At 35.7% G+C, this 16101-nt stretch overlaps 1 protein-coding gene across 6 annotated transcripts in view; it reads left to right on the top strand.

Annotated features, from left to right (window-relative positions):
* Window positions 1–14007, top strand: part of NBEA (neurobeachin) — a 783989-nt gene extending 769982 nt beyond the window's left edge. For all 6 annotated transcript variants that reach the window (XM_072611897.1, XM_072611896.1, XM_072611899.1 and 3 more), the window contains 5 exons: window positions 299–469; window positions 8897–8998; window positions 9629–9825; window positions 10229–10380; window positions 12203–14007. In XM_072611897.1, coding sequence (XP_072467998.1) covers window positions 299–469; window positions 8897–8998; window positions 9629–9825; window positions 10229–10380; window positions 12203–12293 — 713 coding nt within the window. In that variant the 3' untranslated portion in view covers window positions 12294–14007. The remainder of the gene's footprint in view (window positions 1–298; window positions 470–8896; window positions 8999–9628; window positions 9826–10228; window positions 10381–12202) is intronic.
* The last annotated feature ends 2094 nt before the right edge of the window (window positions 14008–16101 follow it).

A 16101-nucleotide genomic window follows, 5' to 3' on the forward strand; every position in this document is an offset into this window, starting at 1 on the left:
CTATATTCTCCATACAGACTTAATGAACCACAGAACTCCCTGAGGCTAGCCAGTCCCAAACTCCAGAAATAATAGTTCTTCTGTTATTATATTAACATCATATTTCCTGAAATGTGGGAGCTGACCCTGGACTATCACTTTTCAGAAATAAGCCCACATCCTTATCCAGAGTTGGGCTGATATGTATATATATTAATCTCTAGTCTTCTTTCCCCTAATTATAATGGAATCAAAATATGCATGATTTTATTTTTTTAAAGGAGCAAATACAAATGAACTTGTTATGTTTTAATTACAGGGAAATTAACTCAAATTGTATTTGGCCATTGGGATGTAGTCACTTGTCTGGCCAGATCTGAATCCTACATAGGAGGAGACTGCTACATTGTGTCTGGATCTCGAGATGCTACCCTCCTACTTTGGTACTGGAGTGGAAGACATCATATCATAGGAGATAACCCCAATAGCAGTAAGTAATTGTATATAAATTGCCTTATCAAAGAATTAATAAATGAAAATTATAATCTAGCTTAATCTAATTAATTTCTAAGTATTTCTTTGTAAACAGACAACTAATTGGTACAATTAATTTGAAGCAGTTCATGATTTTATTATCAAGCTACTATTTTTAGTCAAGAGTACTTTCACCTCTGGCAAGTCAGAGTTAAAATATGCACATAGTAGTTAACATAAATAATAAAGAGTATAACCTATATCAAGAATGTTTGCCTTCTCAGTGAAGGAAGAGGGGAGAGAAGGCGGGAAAGAATTTGGCACTAACAATTTTTATAAACAAATTTTTTAAAATTTTAATGAATAAAAAACATATAACTAATAAAGAACATTTGACTTTTGTCAAGTACCAGCTTAACTACCAAACACCAATTTATTTGAATATTTGTGACACAACAGAGTGAATAAAGGAGTACAGAAATACACCTCCTACCCAGCTGCCAGCCAAAATATGGGCATAAAGTGATCTGTGTCTGGGTGGGAGAGAAGCACCATGTGCAAAATCTTCTGGGATGGCTTGATTAAGCACGGCCGCTCTCCTGCCTCTAGCGTAGTTGGCCTCTATCAGACTTTGAAAGTAGGTGAGGTATACTCTTGTAATCCTGCAAGAGTTCCCCCCATAAATGAAAAGCAGACAGAATAAGCCTTCCATGATAGTGAAGCAAGAAAAGGAGAAAATACAGGAGAGAGAGAACCAGAGAAAGAGACAGGGAGATATTTAGAGAAGGTGAAACATAAAAATACTGCTGAATAGAAATTTTTCAAGATTTGCCATTATTGTTTCTGAAAATCTCACTCTCTCACACACACACACACACACACACACACACACACACACTGAGTGAATGGTCATTTGTCAAATGTAGAAAGAAGATGGAGAGTATCTGGTTTCTTAGGTTCTATCTAAATAAAGTTTATGAAAACTGATTTTTATATGTACACACACACACACACACACACACACACATATATAAAATACACACACACACACACAAATTTTAGTGCAGTTTGGGGACAACCTGCATGCATCTGTGTGTTTATGTGTGTACAGACCTACAGACAAAAAGACAGAGATATAAAGAGAGAGAAACAGGCATGCATATGAGAACACTATAGCTAAATAAACTAAAAGTGAGATTGAGGAATGTGTATGCAAAGAAATGAGAGAGAAAGGAGTGTATAATGTATCAGTTAAATACCTAGAATTGTGAATCACGGTGTTGTTATTGATTTGGACTGTACACTATTATTATGAAGATCACAAAAGTTAGCATCTTAACACCTTTGTATCCTATGTTTTTAATCGTTTTTAAACAAGAGCTTTCTAAAAATAAATGTCAACCTTTCATTTAGGCAGGTTTCAAGATCTGACAACATTTTATTACACATGACAGATTTGTCATTCTCAAGTGCTCGTAGATTTATAACTCCAAATTATCTCTATATATTGATTTTCAGAAGCTTGCTTCATATTAGTATTAAATCTTGAAAAAAGTTCTATTAAACAGTATTTGTCTATGCTGCATCATTTATCTGTGTGAATATATATTACTATATAAACTACACATAGTATATACTATATTTGTGTATACATTTATGCGTATGTATAGATACAGATATAGCGAATGACTAGGATTTATCAGTTTTTGAAAAAAAAAGTATGGAACATAAGTTAAATCCAATTAGGTAGTATCCTCGGAATTAAGGTAAAAAATGATACAAATGATATTTCAGAAAAGGATTAGTTTCTTAAAAGCTGTCATCTGGTAGCAGAGATAAGATATTGTGTATAATAGACTTCAAGGATGTGAAGAATTCAAAGAACAGTGTCAGATTATAGTTAATTATCTGGGTTAGGCACTTTATTTTATAATGATCTTTTAACCAGAAGATAGTTAATTATTGACTTTAGCTCTGTGCAACTAATTAGCAAGAAAAGTTTTAAGAAATACTTATTCCATCAGAACACAAACTGAAGCAGACTGTTTTCTCTTGTGTTATATTTTGTTTTGGTTTGATTTTTCTCATGATTTCTCCTATTGGTTTTAATTCTTCTATAAAACATGACTAATGTGAAAATGTGTTTAATAAGGATATATTTATAGAACCCATATAAGACTGCATGCCGTTTTGGAGAGGGAGAGGGAGAAAATTTAAGACTTGTGGAAGTGATTGTAGGAAACTGAAAACTAATTAAATTTTTTAAAAAAAGAAATACTTATTCCATTAAAATTAGTAATGTTCATAAAACCCTGCAAATCCCCAATAGAAGATGTGTAAATACCATTGAGTTATTTTAATGCATATATGTAAATATCTGGAAATGTAGTTTAAAGCGTTCAGGATATTTACTAAAAGTGCTACTGTTTTATTAAGTTACTCTTATAGTGGTATATTACATATAGATATCTATCATTACAGCAGATCATCCAGATAACCTTTTATATCTATATATCATAAACTGTTGTTTCTGAGAATTTATTTTTCCCATTTAAATTCTGCAGCTGTTTATGGATCTGCATCATATACCTAAGTCTGTCCCATTTTACTCGAACAGAAATCTCTATTGAACTTTAATGTTATCATCATGTTTAGCTTATTACTCTATTTTATGGTCTATAATGTAAGAAACCATTTCATAGAATAATCAGGATGGAACAAGCAAATTTATAATTTAAGGGGAATATGCTTTTCCTGCTGGGAAGCAAATTATCTATTCATTTGAATATATATTGCCTGAATCATAAATTGTTGCCATCTAACATCTGATAGTCAACAAATATTTAAAGAGCTTTCACAACATATAAAGCCATTCCTCAGATTCATATTGAAGATTCTTTAAAATTTGTATTTTCATGTACAACCATTTTTTAGCCATTAGGACAATTAAATCAAACTAAAATATGGATTAAATTGAGACATTGGTTTACCTCTTGAATTTACCTTTCTCATTCTACCAACTCATTGTTTAGATGAGTTTTCTACTATAGGTCTTCTTGTTCTTCATACCTTCTCTTTTTTAAGGTATGAATCCTCAGTCAGAGATCCTGTGGTTAACATATTTATAGATACAAAAGTAAATGTTTAAAACAAAGAAATGTAAATAGCTTTCCCTGTGCCCAGAAGGAAAGGTCAAGGGGAAAAAAGGAGAGACTGGATTGCCTCTTTGGAAAGCTGTGGAGTGCGATGGAAAATCACTGCCTGTAGAATCAGAGGATAGATAGGGCTTCAGATCTCACCGCAGAGAATTACTACTTGTGTAGTCATGGGCAAGCAGGCATTAACTCCCCAGGAAAAGGGGCAACTAGATATAGATAGCCCCTGAGGTTCTTTCTAGTCCTAGATCTAGAATTCTAAGATGCTGTAATTGTAGATTCAAATACACGTAGGACCAGATCAATATATACAATGTCTATATTAGTAAAACATCAAGCAAAGTTTTTTTAAAAAGTCACATTAGATTGAATAAATCGACTGCATTCACAATGATCTTGTCAGGTGTGTTGGCACAAACAGTCACTGAATACAAACAGCTTATAATTTAAGTTTATATATATATGTATATATGTATACGTATATATACATATATATATGTATAAAATTTCCCTTTATTGATAGCTCTATTAGGGCGAAACTCTGGGCAAATTAACTTTTCTTCTGAACCATATAAACACTTGGAAAATTTCTGTGTAGATTGAAGAAGGACACCCTATTTGCCAAACTACAAGTCAGAGATTTGGACATAATAAGTTATTATGAAAGGGGTGCGGGGACCCTAGCTATATCTACATTAATATCTTTCATCTTAATAACATCTGACAGGCTACCCCAGATTTCCATTAGCTAACCTAATTTGAGGTCTCAGTATGGAGGCTGACTATTTCATCATGTGCCAAATAGGCAAATTCTTAGGCAGCTAGGTATTATGATGGCTGGTGCACTGGGCCTGGAGTCAGGAAGACCTTAGTTCAAATCCAGCCTCAGACACTTATTAGCCGTGTTACCCTGAGCAAGTCACTTAACCTCTATAAAACAGGGATAATAGCAGTACCTAGCTCACAGGGTTTTTGTGAAAATCAAGCAAAATAATATTTGTAAAGCACTTAGCACAGAGCTTGACACATAATAGGCCCTATAGAAGTGCTTAATCCCTTCCCTGTTTATTCCCCTTCATAGGATCCCTAATCGTTAGCATTGTGAAATTATTTTATTTATTCCTTAACCCTATCTGCACAAATCATGAGATTTCTAAAAAGCAAACCTCAGTGGTGTGGTTTTATGTTTGCATTCTTTTATTTTTCTATATTTTAAAAATACTGATAGTTCTTTTTATTTCCTATGGGGAAAAAGTCATTTTTGCATATCTGTCTTGTAAGTAGAGAAGTAGTCTGCCGTTGTGTCTTAAATCCTCTGGTGAATATTTCAGGCATCTCAACTCAGAGACTTTTAAATTGCCATTACCAGCTCTGCTAATCTTTCTTTAAATGATTTTTAAGAACTTACCATATTGACTCATCGGGGTAATTTATAAATAAAGTAATGCATATAGAATAGTTTCAGATCATAAAAGTAACAGTCAAAGATTACCTCAAATACATTACACTTTGATTGTAACTGTTTTATTTATATGTTTTATGATCTCTTTTATTGAGATCATATCACTCTTTAAAAATCTGTGATTTTGAGCACAGAAAATTATCTTGGAGGCTTGGAATACATACCTGACTAGATGATAGAATGAAGAAAAGTGAGGGACAGATGCTTTCATCTGAAACAGACTTTTACACAAATTCAGAAACTAATTTGAAAGTGATAAAAATTAATTTGCACACTTTAATTGGAAGCAGTCTCCTGCATGAAAGAAAGAAGAGGAGAGCAGGCAGCTTGTATGAAAAGCTGATTGAATTTTTTGTCAGGTAGGTAATGTTGGACTTAGCCATTTATCCTCTTGAGCCTCTCTTTGCAATATATTACATTCTGCCTCTGACTGGTATTTTTTAAAAGGATCAATGCTATTCCTGTTGTATCCCTAGAGTCTGAAATCTTATTGATCTTGGGACTTGACATTTCTCATTATATACTGTAGTCTCCAAAAGGATAGTCACAAAAGATGCAGGTTAACATTGCTTCTTCTTGGCTGGACATTTAAAAGAACATGAGAACTGAAAATCAAAACTCAACCTGCATTGATATCCTGAAGTATAATAAACTTTTAAAGTAGGATGAGCTTTGTTTAAAGTATTTACAATAAACTTCATAAGATATTCATAATATAAATGATTTTTAAATCATAGTAGAATTTTGAGAGAAGAAAATTTTTTGTCCTCTTCAAATGGAGAATGAACAGTTGAGTTATCTATAATCTACTAGGTCCTTTCCTCTTCCTGTTCTTATTCAAAGAAGTATTTTCACTCCCTTGTTTTTCAAACCATAAAATAAGAAGCCTACATGAAAATAAGAAAACTTTAGTCCATACTTCCTCTTAACTCCCATTGTTTACTTTTCAATACTAAACACTGCCCCTCAAACCTATCGCCCACTACTAAACATTCACAAAGCCTTGTTTCTCCTTTTCTTTCCATCCTGCCTTCTCCAATGAAGCTTGTCCTAATAAGGGCCACCTACTTTCTCAACTGACCAATGATTATTTTTAAAATGTCCAAAATGTGGTATACAAACCTGGTTTTTCCTAAAGTACTTAAGCTTCTTAGAGAAGGGTAAGTTATAATCCCGCACATGTTCATTCCAAATTTATTGGCTTTCTAGGGGCTTAATCATCTCAAGTGGTGTTTTCACACAAAAGGTATTTCCGTTTACATTGTAGTCATGATTCTGATGCCATTGTTTGAGTCTCAGAGTCATTGATGTACAAAGAACGCGCATCCTGCTAGGACTTTTCCTTTCTTTGTATCCCCAGCACTTAGCACTGTGTCGTCTGACACAAAATTAGTACTTACTAAATATTTGTTTTTGACTGACTGATGCTCCTTTATTCTACTTCTGGGAATAGGATTCTCCCATCTTAATATAAATATATATGTTTCTTCTCCTTTCTCTCTGAAGATTATATCTTAATGTTCCCTGGGTTCTTCCTACATACACCTAGATTCTGGTTTGGGGGGAATATCTTGTCTCGCTACATACCCATCAGACAATGGTGATGGAGGTACAGCTTCTCACCGTTTGGCTCTGCTCTTTCTCTCCTCCCATATAGCTAAGCCTCGAAATACGGTTTAGGTTTTGATAAAGTGGCAGGGAAAGGGGCAAAATATAGTACAAAAGTTGGTGCCACTTAGAGATCATCTCTCCAGGGATCTTAAGCATATAGGAGTTGTCGAAATGAAGAACATCATTTTGCTATGTGGCACACTCCTTCCGTATGTGACTTATCTTGAGACTGTTACAAATGGAATGAGCCCAAGAAAATGCTGTGACTTCAGACTCTTGGTTTGTCTTTTAAATGTACAGGATTGCACTGGCAAAGAGGACCTCAGGAGAAGGTGGTACTTATAATTATGCCTTAAGAAAGGACATTTGTTTCCATGTCCCTTATATCATCTATTCAGTTGATTTCAAATAATACATATTAGATGCTTACTGTATAAAGCATCCCATTAGGTGCTTAATCCACACTCAGTGAACTTACAAAATGAATAGAAGTCAAACAGAAAAACGTGAGAGATTTGGAAAGCTCAGTGCATAGTTAGTTGTGCAATAAATATGAAATGGCAGCAAATACATATTTGATTTTTGTCCCGAGTGAATTTTCACTAAAAGTTGTGCAACATGAATAATTAATTCTGGGTCCATTTATCATTACATGAAAGTTCCGAACTTTACCAAATCATGATTATACTCATGTGGATATGGCTCCCTCACATGCTGATTCTTGCCTAATAATCCTAAATTGTGTACTCAGAATGTGCTGGGACCTTCTATGATGGTGTTTTTAAATGGAAGCCTAGAAAAAAAGAAGAAATAGACTACTTTGAGTCTCTCCGACTGGTATCAAACGCAGCAAACTTCAGGCCCATTTTATGTAAATATAAGAGCAAACACAAATGTGATCATTTAAGACAGGTGCATTATTTTTCTTCACTGTACACAGAGACCACAGATGCAGGCGTAACACTAAGGATCATCAAGGGAGGCAGTCTCCTTGTTCCAGAATGGCAGCACCAGCGGCCAGTCAGGGCTTGGCGTAGCATTTTCCTTTGTTCTCTTTCAGGAATCAAAGAACTGAAAAATTCTTTAGATATAATTTCTAGTCCCATTAACCAAGATTACTGTGGTAGAAACTATGAACAACTCTTTAGAAATTTCAACATCAGTTCTTACCAAAAAGTCTTAGTTTTTTATATAGTAGTATTTAATACTTTCATATTTTTCTAAGCTGTCTTTTTGATGCACTCATTTTCTAAGCTCTTGTAAAAAATTAAATGTTATTATCATTTTGGATAATGATGACAAGGTGATGTATGTGCAGTGTCAACATCACTTCCTGTCCCAGCTGCCAAAATATAAGGGCTTTCCGATGTGGGCCTGTCAGCCCTTTCCCTCATATTTTCATCACAGATGAAGATCCTTACTCAGGGGAAGTGATCTGGAGTGGAAGTGATATGGGGGGACATCACCTCCATCTGCCTTCATCAGTTGTGATGGTACAGTGATGGGATACTTCTGAAGATTTTAAATGATTGCTGAAGTGTGTGACACCTGTTCCTGTGCTTCCCAGGGCTGCTGGTTTACTAACTCTAAGACCACTGAATAGCATGACATACACACATACATACGTGTATATATGTACATACATACATACATGTGTGTATCCTTATATTGAGCCTGAAGGATTCCATTCAGCAGCTTTTTGCTGAGGTCATATTTATTTTCCTATTCATAGAGTTTGCAAACCAGTATAATATAAAATTTAAAATCATATAGTGTACTGTTTAATAATCAGTTGGTCACTGCTGCACATTGTCCATGTAATTTTTTTTCACAGATTTGTTCAGTTCATTGTCTTTGAGTATAAACCTCAGTGGGGCACATTTGAAATCTGTTTCTTTCTGTTTCTTAATTTTTCTTTGTACCCCAACACTTAGCATAGCAACACTAAAGTGCTTGGTAATGTTTGCCAGTGATGATGCTTCATTATTTCCCCATGTTAATGTAATGATAAATTGAGTTAGATTTCCACACAGGATTTACAATAATAAAGAAAAAAGTTGTTATCCATTGTCAACTTAAAGCAACATTATCTGGTTAATTCTGAATTCTGCATTTCACCTTACTATTGGAGACTTAGGTTTTCTACCTTTCCAAAAATCACAGGCTTATTTCTGAGCATTAGTTTATATGGCCAAACTGTTTCTGGTTTTTACAGGTGATTATCCTGCTCCACGAGCTGTCCTTACAGGGCATGACCATGAAGTTGTCTGTGTATCAGTCTGTGCAGAACTGGGACTTGTTATCAGTGGTGCTAAAGGTTAGAAGTTATTTTAAATCTTTTAAAATAGAGTTTTCTTTTGGTATTTTTACATTCAATTTTATACTCCCAACAAACAGCTATAATTACTATCAATTCTGCTGCTTAGCAGCTGCTTAGTTCCAACATTTAGACTATTAGCCAGTATAAAATGTATACTAATAAATTCTGTGTGGTACTTTTTGATTATCAAAACGTAATTTCAACCCACTATATCGATCTTTAGTATTGGTGAGCTAGAGTCAGGCTTGCATTTATGTTTGAGTGTTCAGAAGCATATGTGATTTCTTGGTCCTTCCTTCCCCATTCTGTATCATCAACAAGCATTTATTAAGCTCTTACTGTGTACCAAGAACTTTGCTGAGTGTTGGGGATATAAGGAAAGGCAAAACATGGTCTCTTTCTAGGAACTCACATTCCAAAAACGCTTTGAAATACAAAAACATTTAAACTATTGTGAAAAACTTTTACAACTTCATTACTTAATTTTAGTTAATAAACCACTGTTCTCTGTTATGCTTTCATAATAATAAATCAGAGCACAGTTATACTATCTAGATTTTGTACAAGTAGATATATAGTGTGTTATCACCATTGGTATCTGAATATTGCTTTTCTTTTCCCTTTCAGAAGGCCCTTGCCTTGTACATACAATCACGGGAGATTTGCTAAGAGCACTGGAGGGACCAGAAAACTGCTTATTCCCTAGATTGATTTCTGTGTCCAGTGAAGGCCACTGTATCATATACTATGAACGAGGACGGTTCAGTAATTTCAGCATTAATGGGAAACTTTTAGCTCAAATGGAGATCAATGATTCAACCAGGGTAAGCTTCAGATTTTTACACTAGAACTTCAGAAGAAACTATATTCATTAGAAACAAAATAACAATTAAATTACAATAAAATAGTTGTTTCAATAGACTCTGTAAATTAAAGGGAACTTTAATGAACATCATGTAAAAATCCTTAGAATCAGATTTCATAGACTTGGAAAAGTCACTTAACATTAATTTTATTAGAAATGGATATAGTATTTTCTACATAGCTTCACATGATATAAATGCTCATAAAAAGCACTTTGGAAGAATACTTCATACATATATTATTGCTTATAAGGAAAAAGTAAAATTTCATAGCAATGAGTTTTGCTTATTTGTAAGAACATGAGGAATTTCATATGTTGTTGTATATTGAGAAAAAGTTGTTTGATTTCTGTGCTTTCTGAAGGCCATCCTTCTGAGCAGTGATGGACAGAACCTGGTCACTGGAGGAGACAATGGAGTTGTGGAAGTATGGCAGGCTTGTGACTTCAAACAGCTTTATATTTATCCTGGATGTGATGCTGGCATTAGGGCAATGGATTTGTCCCATGATCAAAGGTGAGTTGCAGCAAAGAAGAAATCTGTCTATTAAGAGTTGAAGCAAAGGATCCTTCACATATGAACCAGTCAAATGTAAGTTCCATAAATGCTGCTGTTAGTATGCTTTACTGCAGTTTATGCCCTGAGGAAGAACCATTCCAGAGGGAATGAAAATGTACCTTCATAAGAGAAAGTAAATGGTGAGAAAATGACCATAGGAACAATACTGGGGGAAAAAAGCAAGAGGATCAAAAAGAACCATGTGAACGCTGAACAGCTTGGAGGGCCAAGCCCCAGAACTGACAGCCTCACTCTTACACTTGTTCCCCACCTCTGCTGTTCACATTTAAAGTACTACAGATAAGTTATTGTTGACATATATATGTTTACGTATACTTTATTGTAAATTATTTTGAATTTAATGTTTAATAAGTTTGGTTGTACAGAGTAAGTTCATAATAATTTTTTAAAATGTCCACCCCTTAGAATTGAATCTGGCTTTCTGAATTCAGTGATTCAGATGAGCATCACCCAGTACTTCATGTTAAGTGAAAGATGAATTTACAGTAAAGCAGAGACCAGTGTTAGCTTGGGACGTGGTGCCCAGAAAAATGTCTGAATCACATGAATAACAGGCTCTGCAATTAAGAGGCTTAATGGAAACTTGGATTTCATTTGTTATTTGATAGAATCTTTTCTTCATTTTTTTATTTGTGATTTGATTTGTGATGGCAACTCTATTGGCAATTAGATTATTCATACTTGCAAAAATCTAGCACCTTATGTTCATCATAAAATACATAGAATATTAGAGATACAAAAAATGCAGCTTGATTTCATGGCTCGGAGGTTACTTGGGTCATAGGTTGAGACTGAGAAAGACCCCTAGAGCCGGTCCAATCCACTGCCTCATTTTAAATATGAGGGAGCGGAAGCCCTCAGAGAACACTAAAGGATTCACAGTTAAGTCCTGACTCCAAATTCAGTGCTTTTCCTAAGAAATAAAAAATAATTCTAACAGGCTTCATGTGACGCATAATTCTACACTAATTATTGTGTTTTTAGGTAAAACTGTATTTATATAATATTGCAATTGCTGAAATAAGAAATTTATTGAGAGAAAGATTGAGCATCCCCTAGGTCAAGAGTTCATGGTATGAGTGCATATATGAGGGAGAGGGGAGGTTTCCATGGGATTAAGTGTTATGGTGTGGTACTGATTGGGGCACAGGATTGAGCCGGGGAGGCATTTCTCTATTCCTTCATTCTCCTACATTTTGGTCTGATTTCAGCCCCGCCTCCTGAAGATAGTTTCCTATCCCTGAGGACAGAGAAGGGCTGTGTCTAGTTAATGAGGTTAATGATCTCCTTTAGTCAGTCAGTAAGCATTTAAGTGCCTACTATGTGCTAAGCACTCTAAAAAAAAAAAAAAAAAGTCCCAGTTCTCAGGGATATCACTGTCTAATGGGAGAGACTACAAAAGGTCCAAACTAGTGGTATGACCTCAAGTAAAGGTCACCTGACCTTTCTGGAAGAGCTTCAGAATCCTCATCAAGGGAGCTAGACTAGAATGATCTCTAAGGTCTAATTCTGTGTTCTGGCATTCCCAGGTTTCTTCAGCTCAAATATGTCATAAGATTTTGTTTTTTAAATCTGGACTTGTTGAGACTATCCCCTTGTCTTCATCACAGTATGCATTTTAACCCCATCTTAAATTGTTGTATATTTCAAGTTAATGTGATCCTGAATAAATGAGATTTTGCTGTAAAGTGGCAAAATCCCTAATGTGTCTGAATATTGGTGCAAACAAACACTTAACAAATAATCTCTGCTTTTCCAGGACACTGATAACTGGCATGGCTTCTGGTAGCATTGTAGCTTTTAATATAGATTTTAATCGATGGCATTATGAGCATCAAAACAGATACTGAAGATGCATGGAGAACTGAAATCTAAGTGAAAGCTGAGAGCACAAGTGCTACAATGAAGGACGTTATCTCTGGTGGAAAAACACGTCTCCATTGGCCTCCGTTGTACATTCCATTACACCCAGCAATAGCTGTACATTGTAGTAAGCAACCATTTTACTTTGTGTGTTTTTTCACAACCGAACACCAGCTGCTACCAAGCAAGCTTGTATCATGTAAATTATATGAATTAGGAGATGTTTTGGTAATTATTTCATATATTGTTGTTTATTGAGAAAAGGTTGTAGGACCGTCACAAGAGACTTTTGAAAATTCTGAGGAACCTTGTGTCCAGTTGTTACAATGCTTACGCTAGGAACCTAATCTACATCCCATTTCCAGCCTTTTTTCAAGCTGAGAAAAAAAAATACGTTTGATACTTTGTACATCAGATGCATCTTAACTTTAAAGGGATACTTTTGTAAAAGTAAAACCTTGTATAAAGAACAAAACGTTTCTTAATTTTATTGTGGAGTTACAACTTGCATGTACTTTAAACCCAGTGTCTTGATGGAACAGGTGTGTTCACACAAATTAAACTGGAGCTTTGTCTGAGGGCACAGCTTGTGTTAAAGGGTTGAATTTGGACTCAATCAGTAACTTTTGACATTCTCACAAAAACATGGTTCACACTTAGAAACCTAAATCCATCCCTTCTAAGTGAAGTTTTGCTCATAAAGCATTTGGATATTGTCATCATTTGCCATTTTATACAATGAAAATTAAATCCTTTCCTTCTTAATTTGAAGACCAAGCAAAACGGGGGCATAGGGTACGGTTCTGGTTTTCATTGTATAAGCAGGAGTCATGCTTGTTCAGTTCCCTAGTACTTCTATGACTCCCCATCATAATGTGTCAAGAGTGCTATACTTCTGGAGTCAGCCTGTTGGCTTTGTTGGGGGATTAGAGAGTCACATTTTTCTCTTTATTTCTTCAAATAGCTTGGTTTTTTCAAAACAAGTTGGACCTCATTGTAATGACTGAATTTTTTTTTTAAGTTCTTATGAAATTTTCATCTAAATCCACATTCTCAGCCTAAGGCATTTCATCTTTTCTGATATTAAACAATGGCTATCAAATTATTTTCCATACGTTGTACTGATCAAGTTATACACCCAGGGGTACATACACCTTACTTCATGTTTCTTCTTTGTATATTTGGTGACGTATTGTCATAGATGTACATATTGTGTCAGTAGGGCTATGAGGCATGTAACAGGAATGTAATTTTCTCAGAATTTACACTCACTTGCAGTCATTTATTTAAAAGATAAAACAAGATAATGGATTCTTTGTATTGGCACTTTGCACCAGAAACATATCATTATTTATTGCTGTGATTACTTATGTTCCCCACCTTGTATTAGTAAGTTTAGCACTGAACTCCTTCCTCACTGTTGTTTGTATTTATGAGATTCTGAAATCATGGGGAATCAAAGTAACGATTAAGTTATTCATCACCAGTCTGTAAGCAATATTTGAGTTTTGTAGCTTAGAATTGGGAGAATACTGAACATCTGGAAGACAAGTCCATTTCATCTTGAGACCATGGTGAAATATTTTGGATATATAAATTCCTTAAGCTATTGTAACCATGTTTTATTGCAAAGATGTAAAATATGCCAGATGTGTGTGAGTTGGAAATCAAAAAAGAAAAATAAAATATGCAAAGAATTCACTGATTGTTTCATATTTCATTAAGCATTTCACTGACATGCATTGATAATAATGTTATACAGCCTTAAGAAACTGAATTCCTCCTTCTGATGAGATGTAGTAATTCACTGAAATGTAAGCAGTTGTCCTGGACCATATGGCAGAGATTTGGACCAGCATTGACCAGAGTGATTCGCTCTCGTTCTCTCTCCTCTCTCTCTCTCTCTCTCTCTCTCTCTCTCTCTCTCTCTGTATATGTATATATATATATATATATATACATATATATATATGTGTGTGTGTGTGTGTGTGTGTGTATGTATGTATGTATGTATGTGCTCATACATGCTGTTTGTAGCTTACAGAGTAGTTGAGCAATGAGCAATCAGGAGCCCAGTGTACAGGAACACTCAGGATGCACTCAAGCAGCTACAGCACAATCTCCCAATTATGAGGCAGACTTCCCCCATAAGGGGGTACCAGGGACAAGCACAAAAGAGGCCTGTTCAGCACCAGGGCATCGGACTGCTGAAGAGAGCAAAGCAGCAAAGCTACATGCACCAGTCCAGTCTGTTAAAGGAAGACTCAGTGAAAAGAACTCCCAGGATGAGCAGTTTACAGTTCAGTCCCAACCCAATTTTGTCACAGATGATTCTCCAGGCAAAGTGGCCAAGTCATAACGTTTCTACAGTCATTGTGACTGCACAGTGTCAGCCAGTTTCTCAAGTTATTTAAAACAGCCCAAGTTAGTTAGGAAAAGACACTGACTGAATTCCTTAAGGAATTTTAAGGAAAGGGATAAGACATCACTACCTCAAGCATCACACATAATTAGGTTTTTTAAATATGTAATGTACTATGATCCCCTTATCATGTGTGAGCTCCTCTTTAATTGGGTCAAGAGGGAAGAGCATGATTGGCTGGTTAAATAAGGAACCACAACTGGGTATCTTAAATAGTGGGGGGAAAATGTTAGCAGTCAGTCAGTCAAGTGGTAGACTGAGAGTTACCCCCTACCCAAACCCTAAGAGTCACAGTGTAAATTCCCCCACCCACCCACTCTCCCAAACTTAGGCTGGCAGGTTAGATCCTCCAAAAAGCAGCTTTTTTGTTCTTTGTTCATTTCAGTCTTGTCTGACTCTTATGACCCCATTTAGGGTTTTCCTGGCAAAGATATTGGAGTGGTTTGCCATGTCCTTCTCCAGCTCATGTTACAGATGAGGAAATTGAGGCAAACAGGGTTAAGTGACTTGCCCAGGGTCACACAGCTAGTAAGTATCTAAGGTGGATTCGAATTTTGGCTGATGAGCTTTCCTGACTCCTACTTGCTATTCTCAGAGCTCAGGGAATAACTTTAAGAAGCTGGGGCTCTAGTGTCGTTACTCCTAAGACCCAACCATTGACAACTGCCAGTGACAATTACCTTTTAGCAAAAAGAAAAATTTGTTGAGAAAGCATAACAAAAGCTGTAACTATTAAAAAGAGTTTTTTCCCCAGATTAGTACTTTCCCTTGCAAGGTCCTTGAAGAAACTAGTTATGCCTTCCACATCATGGGATTAAGGGTGTGGCACCACCTGCAACCTGGAAAATATACATAAAACTTTTTGACCTTCCCTTCATACCACAGAAGAAGTCTGAATTATTATGGAATTAAAAGATAAAATATGTTGATGTTATACAATATTATACATGTATTTTATGCATTCCTGAGTTTCTAAATTTTTCTGTGTCACCTGCTGGCCTTCCTGTGTCCCCTGTGGCTTCCGCAAAACTCCCCCCAAATTCTCATTTGTTATGTTTGCTAGCAATGGGGAAAGTTGTGATGTGAAAGGGATAACTAACTTCAAGAGTGAGGTCCTTAGGCAGTGAGGCATATCGTCAGAAACAGGTGGTAACTAATGTCTTCTGGTTCCTGAAATCCCTTTTATCCCTTTGTAGTATCTTCACAAAACTCTCCTTAGGTGCAGCTCTGTGCTGGGGGGGGGCTGGGGCATACAAAACAGATACTTTTCTCTACCTCAATGTAACATACTCCTTGATGTTGCTTCCTCCCTTGAGTAACTTTCTCTGTGTTCGTATTGCTCCTTAGTAGCTGACATGTCTGCTATTGGCCCA

Source organism: Notamacropus eugenii, chromosome 5 (assembly GCF_028372415.1).
Source record: "Notamacropus eugenii isolate mMacEug1 chromosome 5, mMacEug1.pri_v2, whole genome shotgun sequence".
Taxonomy (NCBI): Eukaryota; Metazoa; Chordata; class Mammalia; order Diprotodontia; family Macropodidae; genus Notamacropus; species Notamacropus eugenii.